This window comes from Lottia gigantea (genome assembly GCF_000327385.1).
Source record: "Lottia gigantea unplaced genomic scaffold LOTGIsca_14, whole genome shotgun sequence".
NCBI classification, from domain to species: Eukaryota; Metazoa; Mollusca; class Gastropoda; family Lottiidae; genus Lottia; species Lottia gigantea.
Window position 1 is genome coordinate 1,707,557 of NW_008707617.1, and position 10,530 is coordinate 1,718,086.

General features: G+C 35.0%; 1 protein-coding gene across 1 annotated transcript in view; it reads left to right on the plus strand.

Annotated features, from left to right (window-relative positions):
- Positions 1 to 10,530, plus strand: part of LOTGIDRAFT_111741 (hypothetical protein) — a gene marked incomplete at both ends in the record, with an annotated part of 39,624 nt that extends 29,094 nt beyond the window's left edge. The window contains 13 exons of the mRNA XM_009049688.1: positions 207 to 408; positions 941 to 1,069; positions 1,355 to 1,945; positions 2,150 to 2,553; positions 2,987 to 3,232; positions 3,524 to 3,603; positions 4,558 to 4,660; positions 6,566 to 6,719; positions 6,923 to 7,087; positions 7,365 to 7,500; positions 7,911 to 8,111; positions 8,453 to 9,181; positions 9,305 to 10,530. Coding sequence (XP_009047936.1) covers positions 207 to 408; positions 941 to 1,069; positions 1,355 to 1,945; positions 2,150 to 2,553; positions 2,987 to 3,232; positions 3,524 to 3,603; positions 4,558 to 4,660; positions 6,566 to 6,719; positions 6,923 to 7,087; positions 7,365 to 7,500; positions 7,911 to 8,111; positions 8,453 to 9,181; positions 9,305 to 10,530 — 4,366 coding nt within the window. The remainder of the gene's footprint in view (positions 1 to 206; positions 409 to 940; positions 1,070 to 1,354; positions 1,946 to 2,149; positions 2,554 to 2,986; positions 3,233 to 3,523; positions 3,604 to 4,557; positions 4,661 to 6,565; positions 6,720 to 6,922; positions 7,088 to 7,364; positions 7,501 to 7,910; positions 8,112 to 8,452; positions 9,182 to 9,304) is intronic.

Here is a 10,530-nt window from a genome sequence, read left to right on the forward strand (position 1 = left end):
TCTGGTCAAGGTCTTTGCGAACCATAACGAGAAAAGTTACAAATTGTGCTAAAAGGAGCTCCACATGTCCTCAATACACACACAAAACTTACAATACCTTTACAAACACCATCCCCTATATATGGAATTTACTTTATCTTCTTCAGAAATATTTTACCGCCCCAAAGTTTGGCATTCATTTGTACGAAAAACAATTTTCATTTCAGTTTCCAACCATGGGACCTGTTCAAAACAGTTTCTCGGAGAAGCGAAACTATTTATGAAGCATCAACAAATTGGTTTGAAGTAGCGGCCAAAACTCTGAAAGTATTTGCATACCTGTGTATATTTATTTGTGTATTAACCAGTGCCTTAGCCAGTAAAGGGAGTTTATTATTGATGACCCATGCTATTGGGAATGTCAAGCAGGTGCGTATGCAATATTATGAAGACCAAAACAAAATGTTATTACATGTATATCGGATGACTGTAACCCTTTTACGTCTTTGCATCAGCATTGAATCGATTTTTTAAAAGTTCGTGTAAGAAATGCACTTTAAGATTACTTGTGTGGAAATTTGCCACCTTCGTAAGCTTTGGTATATTTTGATACAAAAGAACTCTGTCGGTATTAAACAATTCAAATAACCTAAATGAAAATGAAAAAATATACAAACATGAGCGTTCTTTCAGAGGAAAAAAGAAAAGATATGTCATTTTACCTTCAGGGGCACTTTGCACTTTCAGAAAACGTATTCTTAGGCAATTTTAGTTTTTCCAGTCATCTGATTGGTCAATCACTAAAATTGATTTTCTATTTAGTTTTGTTATCCAATCAGATTACTGTATTTATCAAAATTTCGATTTTATTTAAATTAAATTTTGGAGAATAAGGCCCCAAGTTATTATTTTCAATCTATCACATTATTAAATGATCAATTATATATTGTAGGGCTGGGAGAACAGAGATAGATGGGTTTATATGGTTATAGCAGTAATGTGTCTTCCATATTTGGTATCGTTTATGGAATGTCTGTTTAAAGTAATGTTTGGAAATTATCCCAGACCATCTATAGGAAACTTATCATGGGTAAATAAACATATCCATCCTTTCTATAAAATATTACAATTATGTTGAGTATTGTTTGTATTTTAACTCACTACTGAGTTAAATCCATCATCACTAGTCTCAAAAAGGCAGGTTAAGTATCACCATCCACCATCAGCCAAGAAATTCTGTCTTCGATTTTCAGAATATGAATTTTTTTCTTAATATATCACAAAAAGGGTATATATCCTCTATATTGTAATATTATTTTCAACTTAAGAGAGACTAAAAGATAATATCTATATTTTGTTTTCATTTTCATTTCAGATTCTCATGATAGAAAGTATCCATTCTTTAGGTTTATGTTTATTCATGTTTAGAGTGTTACCATGTTTAGATACAGTACGATCTTTACTTTTAATGAATGCATTGTGTTCAGTGCCTGCCATTCTAAGACTGTTTGCCACCAAAAGATCAGAAGATGCCAGACGTAAAATAACTACAGTTATATTGGATTTTCTGTCTGTTTGTATGCAGTTATCGGCCTTTGTTATAGTCATGGTTTCCATGAAATCCGAATGTGTTAAAACTGCAGGCGAAGATGTTGAAGACTCTGTCGATGTTCCTAAAGTTGTTCCACCACCACCACAAAGTCTTCCACAAACCTCTGCTTGGTCATCTACTTATGCTCTTTCAGACATGTCTTGGGAAATACCACTAGCTTTAGTTTTAATTTCTGTGAACTGGTGGGAAAACTTTGTTGATAAAGACTTTCGATTAGGATGCATTCAAATACCAGTTAAAGATTACAAGGATACCCTTCATAAAGTCCGTGTCAAATCGTATTTGATTGCAAATTTATGGAAAGTCGGTCTTACTTTTGGATTTGCCTTTTTATTAGTGCCTAATTTGAGTATGGTACACAAGGCTTTCGGTGCCTTATTTCACCCAGAAGATTATGGGCTACTTTTAAATGCTACAGCTTTTCCGCCATCAATGACGACTACACCACCAATAGCGGAAACGGAAGGACCGACGGATTTCAAATTATACGAACTTAAATCGGATTTTCAATCGGACACATTTAATTGTTCCAACATGAATGCTTCAATGTTACTAAAGTATGGCCTAAATGAGACTGTATGTAGCCGCATCCCCTCCGATCCATGGCGAAACTGGTTCACATACATGCCTTTACTGCTTCAAGTTTGTGCTTCTGGATTGTGTTATTACTTCGCAAGGTTGGCTTGTAAATTGTGTATGCAACGGTTCTCATTTGCGATACCACTAAGCTTGGCTACACCTGTTGCTGTTGCAAGTATCATAACTGTGTGTTATTTAAGACCGGAGAAAACAGTTCTAATGGATGATTTTCTTATGTGGGCTTGTAGTGAAAAAGAAACACATGATAAAAAGTGGCTTATATGGCATCTTGGATTAGGTTTTGGATTATGGTGGGCTTCGCAGTTGTGGATTACTAGGTACATTTGGACACCAAAAGCGCCAAGATTGGCTTTTACAGAAAGGTAACATCTGTTTGAATTTTAGCATTCACATTCACATTAATGAAATATAGGACTAACTGTAAATATTGAATGTCGGTGATACGGTGACAAAGATCCATTGTAATGTTAAATTTGGAGCGACTTGTCCACTAATTGGACTTTTGTGACGATGACATGCACTTCACTTTTATGTAGAGTATTGTTCTAACACATACTTAGTAGACTCTTCACATTCTATTTCTATATAATCTTTCTTTGATATACCAGTTTTGATTAGGACATTTGTTTCCCGTTAGTGTCACCAAATTTCTGTTCTACATTCATCCGACGTACAAAAAATTAAAAAAAAAAATCAATTGTCCATATAGTGACTACTCTAAGATATCAAGCAATCTTGGAAATCTTTTTCAAAAACATCAGAATGACTGTTTTTTTTTCATATTTTTCTTTCCAGGCTGTTTATTCTACCTTTGTACTGTGGAGCATTGATCGAACAGTCTCTACTGTTAAACAGGCGACGCAATGATAAGGAAAGAATACTCAAAGAACTTGCTTTTAATGACGATGCTTCGATGGACAGCAACTCTACTGATGCAATGCGAAAGCAACGGGAGCAGATTGTACCCAAAATTTACGTCTGTGCTACAATGTGGCATGAAACAGAAAACGAAATGATACAAATTCTAAAATCGTTATTCCGGTAAGAAACGTTTATCATAATGCCTTTACTCTCGTCATAGGGTATCAAAATCCATCAAATCAATATAAGTATCTGGACCATAATCTGTTTATATTTAATGTAACGATTCTCCTTCTGTAACGCTTTTCTATTCTGTACATCTTCCATACTTTTGACCATTGACTATGAATCAAGAGTTGTCGAATGTTGTGAACAACTTATTTAAATGTATGACTGAAAATGTCTCAACGTAATTAAGCATGCTTTAAGCGGCAAACATAATTTGGTTCAAAATATTATTATGTTTTTCAGACTAGACATCGATCAGAGTGCAAGAAGAAATGCTCAAGATTACTTTAGTGTTCAAGATCCTGATTTTTACGAATTCGAAGGTAATATTTTATGTATAAAACCACGGGTAACTTAGTGACTATTTTGATTAATTCATGCATCATGATCTGCATTCCTGATATCCCAGAAAGACAAAAAGTTAAAATAATATGCAATAATACCATAATTTGAAATCGATATTGTCTTAAAGATATTATACCTTAAATGTGGATTTATGTTAAGTGGGGGGAAATAGAAAAAGGATTTGATCATTCGGACGTAGGCCAACGTCATGACAGTATGTACAGTTTCTCGAAAACTGAGTTGAAAATGTTTCTCAAAATATACAAAAGCTGGAAAGAAAAATATACAAACGCTGGAAAGAATTCTGAAAAATACCTGAGTAAAGGAGAATATGGCAGCATCGTTTGTGATATCGACCCATGAAAAGTCCATGTATGTATAGGTATTGATTTCAAACCTACGAGCATATTGGGAAAGATACAGTAAATATGTGTTCGTCAAATACTCTTTCGGTCATTCTTTAGTTTTCATTTGCGGTGTATGTTTGCTTTTTCCGCACCCAGGTCACTTGATAGTAATGTATAGAATGTTACCTTGAAATATATACAATAAACATCGGTATTGTGAGAAATATACTATCTCAATCATACTGCTGAACGCCTTATTCAGACCATATCAAATTTATCGCAAAAGCATAGGCAAAGTTATCCTCAGATCAATATTTAAAACGACTTTGTTAACAAACAGTCATTTTCTCTCTAAAGAGTTCTTACAAAAAGATTCAATTTATTGACTTAAAAGAATTGAAATAATGATTTGACCAATAATGATTTGGTTGATCAATGTTCAAATAGAACATAAACACAAGTCGAAGCAACGCTTATCTCTGCTACAGATAGTAAAACCTAACTAACAATGTATTTTATGGAACTCACAGCCTAATGTGTGTAGTCACGATATTATTCATGAAATGTGCCCCGTTTTTCTTTCAGCCAATATTTTTGTGGATGATGCTATGGAAGTGAATGAAAAAGGGGAATGGATGCCAAATACCTTCGTTACTCAACTGGTTGATTTGGTCGATGAGGCTGCAAGGTAAATTCGTTTGAGTTTATAAAACCATAATAGAACATGATTCGATTTCACTTTAACCATAATGGACACTTACAGAAAGCATTTTATTATTCTTCACAAATTTTGTCTATCCATTGTGGACGTACTTTAGAGTACCTGGCGTCTATCTACATTCTCCTGTAATCGCAACGAATTTGATTTTAACGATTTGCGTCAATGATTTGTTATTATAAGTTATTTTTCTTTTACCATCCAAAATACGCCCGGTTAGTTTCAGATCGCAATATATGAGAGATCAATTAATCAACTAATCATACGGTTCGAGTTTCATGTTGTTTATAGCTGCAAATAGACGACATATGATATGCGATATCGATACAGCAGATATAATGCAGACAAACAACAAATAAAGATAATAATATTAAAATTGGGCAATCGTTCTATGAAATTGTCTCCTGGGCATAATATGGAGAACAATCAAGCTGTATAAAATAGTTCTGAACAATTATAGTAAATCCATTGAAGTGATATTGTTTGCCTTCAAGGTGGCGCCCATCTTTGGTTGTCTTTCTCTACGAAAATAAGTAAATATACACAGTAAAGATCTACAATGGTCTTTCAACTGAAACAGTGTCGTACAAATTTGCTTGTTCAATCGAGACGTATACAAATGGTCAGAATATTAGACAAGGGACGCTTTGTTTCAGAGCTCATATTGTAACTTACATTGACTGAAAATGTGAATCATGGCCTCATCATTCAGCCTATTTAAATATATATAAAAAATAGTAATTTTCATTAGATAATACATGTGGTAAACAATGCCGTGTGAATAATACTTCAAATATAATACAGAATTATATGCGGTTCATTTAGATCGATTCATAATATAGATTTGTCTATTTCCATTGAAAAGTATTAAGCCCATCTTGTTACAAAAATTGGACCATGCCCATCTGCAACAACCATAGTTCATGTTCTGAAAAAAAAAATATGTTCGTTTCAAAATTTTTTATAAAAAAAAAATCATGGTTAACACTTCCTGGCTCCGAACATATTTCACCATGTTTGAGCTCAATAGATTTTACACTTCCCGAGTGTGCCGTTGGTAGAAATTTTTTGATGACAAGAATTCTCAGAGAATTAAAACGTATCGAACAAGCAAACTTGGGATCTAAAATCAATCTTTAAATTTATTTTCTGGCAAACTAGTGTTTTATCTAAAAAAAAAAATATGCTAAAATTAGAAAATAAACTTTTTGAAATAGGTTGAATAAAATAAAATCGTTTATCTGACCAAATTGCTGCCAAAGGCAACCAATGAAATATATCACTGTTTGCACTTGCCTTACCGCAAGTATATTTTTGCTCTATTCACGCCCGCCCTAGGCCCGCTTTACATTTTTTGTATCTAATGGTTCACAATGCTGTTATTTTTCATGAAAAGTTTATAATCTGTTATGTTGTCAAACGTATGCTCTTAAAAATTTAAAATATAACTTATAGAACCATGGAAAATAATCATAGAAAATAAAATTGCCAGTAAATCGCTCATAACAATTTTTGCTTTATCTCCACCAAAATCCGACAAAAAATAGCGATCTTTTAGCGCGAAAAAGTAAACTTATATTCCTCAATCTAAAAAAGTTTTCATATTTACCCATGATTTAGCTCAAGTTTGCAATCATTTGCACCTGTCGTGGTTTTCGTAACATTGAGAAATGCAGAGCAATTTGTTAGTTATGCGATGACTTCGATGAACATTAAATGTGAAAAGTTTCCTACATCGCATTCACTATACTTTGAATTACCATGTTTTGCAAGTGTATCTTAAAGACCATGGATAGGTAATTCAGAATTACTAGAACTGCACGAAAATCTTAATTTTAATGGACGATAACTTGATTTTTACCGTATTACTTTCAGTGCAATTCACGAAAGCGAAATCAAGCTAATGGCTCCAGTAAAAATTCCTACTCCTTATGGTGGACGACTAGTTTGGACCTTACCTGGTGGTAACCTCCTTATTGCTCATATAAAGGATCGATTGAAGATTAGACATAAAAAGAGATGGTCACAGGTAAGGTGGAATGAAATTGTAGCATTGTGTATGTGAATTCCTTTTATCATACGTTGCACGTAGTTTGATAATGTTCTATGTTTGACACGTCACTTATGATTTCAAGAGTTATTTTACCACTCATTATTGTTTACAATATGTAACTTGTATTGAGGAGATGTAACTTAATGGGATTTACACAAGATCAAATCTTTACATTACAGGTTATGTACATGTACTACCTTCTGGGTTATCGACTACTTGGTCAACAAGATGATGCCATGCAAAGCAACTCTACTCTCGATAGAGAAGAAAAATGGAGAAACTCTGCTACCCATTTCGTGAAAGGAAACCTGTTTAAATACATACCAGAGAAAGTTCTCGTCCAGGTTTGTTGTCCTCGTATTTGTTAGGAAATAAACAGACAGCATTTAATTTGCTTTTCAGGGCTAATTAAGATTTTCAAGACAACTACTTGCAGTATTTTGCGAATAAAATTTAACTTTTTCTCTTAATTGGAAGATAAAGATATAACACGTTGGAATGACATCGCATGCTGCGTTCAAGAATGTGGCGTTTTTACATAAGCTGATGAATTATGATTATAAGAATTTTTAATTGCACTACTTTTAAGTGTTGTAAATTAAAAGTATTTTTTAATTATAGGCTGAAAACACGTTTGTCTTGGCGCTTGACGGTGATGTTGATTTTAAACCTCATGCTGTTCAACTTCTGGTGGATAGAATGAGAAAAAGCAAGAAAGTAGGTGCGGCATGTGGTCGAATTCATCCCATAGGATCTGGTGAGCATTATTTGATATATGAATCCTGTAAAGACATAATCTAATACAGCCGAGTTTTACATTTTAATCTTTGTCCCTATTTGGCCTTATGGAAACGAGTTACATCATGCTTTATGCATTGAAGGAAATTTTTGCAGCATTATTTTTGCAATAGCGAAAATATTCAATCCAAGGCGGGATTAAAAACAAAACAACTGGCGCTCTTGTCCACCCGACCTTCCCAGACCTTCCCAGACCTGCATCAAGGAAGGTGAGAACTGGTTGAAATTCCGAGGTTATCATCATGGTCTAACCCCAGAACAAGCATTTATAGTCTAACTGGTCACAAGAATGGTCAATTAAAAAGTAAATATCCAAATGAAAATACAAATATATAAAATATTACAAGATTTGTCATTTTTATGTTGCAGGGCCTATGATATGGTATCAGATATTTGAATATGCAGTTGGTCATTGGCTTCAGAAAGCTGCTGAACATATGTTGGGCTGCGTGTTGTGCAGTCCCGGGTGTTTCTCTTTATTCAGGGGATCAGCACTGATGGACGATAATGTAATGAGAACCTATGCGACTAGATCATCTGAAGCAAGGCATTACCTACAATACGATCAAGGTAATGAAAATATAGAATCACTTATCGAAATTGTTCATGCCTTCAGAAAAAAAACCCTCTTTAAAAAAGGAATCAAGATTAAAATATAGCTTTGATTATATGGAATTATAGTATGTTTTGTGGATTAGTTAAAACAAATTGTACTTCTACCATCACAAAGTTAATCTTGATTTTAAGGATGTAAGTAAGTTCTAGGGCGGGCGAAGAACTCCTAGTTAGATGGCTTTAAGGCTTTTTTTGTTACATTTTTCGCGAAAAAGAATGAATGTTAGTCTGATTTAGTGCTGAGTTCAGTTTAATAGCCATATACAACTATGGAAATAATATATTATGTATTCCAGGTGAAGATAGGTGGTTGTGTACCCTATTATTACAACAAGGTTATAGAGTAGAATATTGTGCTGCTTCAGACGCTATGACACATGCTCCTGAACGATTCAAAGAATTTTTTAATCAACGACGAAGATGGATTCCCTCTACATTGGCTAACATCATGGATCTTTTACAGAGCTACAGAACAACCGTGAAAATAAACGACAACATATCCTATTTATACATGGCATATCAAGGATTGTTAATGTTGTCTACTATATTAGGACCTGCTACTGTTTTGCTTATGATGGCTGGTGCCTTTAATGCAGTAATAAGGACAAGTCTTTGGCAGTCGTATTTACTCGCTGTTGGACCTTCGGTATTGTATCTAATTGTTTGCTTTATAGCAAAATCTGAAACGCAGCTGAATGTAGCAGCTATTTTGAGTGCTATCTACTCTTTACTTATGATGGCCGTTGTTGTTGGCACATTGGTCCAGATTGCAGAAGATACAATTGTCAGTCCAAACGCCGTGTTCCTGTTGATGTTACTAGCTATCTTCATTATAGCTGCCTGTTTCCATCCTCAAGAGTTCATATGTTTGCTACCAGGTGCCTTGTACTTTTTATGCATTCCTTCTGGCTACGTTTTGTTGATGTTGTATGCTATGTGTAATCTGCACGTAGTTTCATGGGGTACTAGAGAGACGGCACATTTGGCACATCTGAAGCCACTACCGATGGAGCATATGCCAATAAGTCCAAAGAATCCAACTGGATGGATGGGTTGGATTGCTAGACACGATGATGAAAACTCATGTTGTGGTTTTTGGAGGATGATAAGGCGGTTATGTGGTCACCGGCATCCAGATTTGAATACAGAGATACTACGACAGGTGATGGAGAAATTGGACAAGGTCGAAGCTGGAATAAAAACCGTTTCAACAGGCACTTCAAGTTTTCAACAACAACGACGGAGATCATCATCGCGATCTAGACGATCTAAACGTTCTAATATTAATGATATAGAGGAAGAAGAGGCAGAAAATGGCGACGCTTCTGAAACGAGTACGTCATCTGATGAAGAAGAACACATGTTTGAAGAAGAACGTGATGAATTGATCAATCCGAAATGGGTAGAAGATGTCGGTTTACGAGGTGGTGAAGTTCAGTATCTTCCAGTCCGTGAGATCGAATTCTGGCAGAGATGTATTGCTAAATATCTTCATCCTATAGTCAAAGATAAAAATCACGAAGCTAAAGTCTCCGTGGACCTTAAATCAATGAGAAATAACGTAGCATTTGCATTTTTCATGATGAACGCCTTCTGGATGATAATCATTTTCATGTTGCAAAGTGTTAAAGATAAAGTCAGCATCCCCATTCCAAGACCTAACAACAAAGACCTACCAATTGAACCACTTGGTCTGGTGTTCTTGATCGTGTTTGCCTTCATTCTTCTACTGCAATTTGCCGCTATGTTAAGACATCGTTACGGAACACTCTTACACATACTTGCTTCTACTGATCTACGATGCTGCCGGAAACGATATGATCCAAAGAAACATATTCGCAGGGCTGTCGAATATGCTAGAGAGCTGCAAAGGCTACATGGTTTTGATGAAGATCTAACGGATCAAGATTACGATTATCTAAGTTCATGCGAAGGAAGACCAAATATGCCTAATAATTTTTACTCCACACCAAATGGCTATCAAAATCAAGGAAGGTCTTTCGATGACAGTGATATTCCTAATGCATCTGCGACAGAAAATCCATATCCAATTATGTTAGACAACGAAGCTTTTAATGACAGTAATTTGGATGATAATGGCCATCCGGGAGGCGCCGTACGAAAACGTAGAAATGGAAAACGCAGTCGGACTATGGTTGACAAAAATAACACTCTTCGTAGAGCATTTGTGAAAAGATATACTAAATTGCTAAGACAACATGGTGAACCGGGATCAGAATCAAATTTAAATACGTTTTTAAATAGCAACGGAGGTGCTCAAAATGGATCTGTCAGAGTTACACACAGAAACTCTGTACCAAAACGGGAAACTGCAGAAGACTTAGTAGCCAGATTTAATAAATTAAATAGGTGA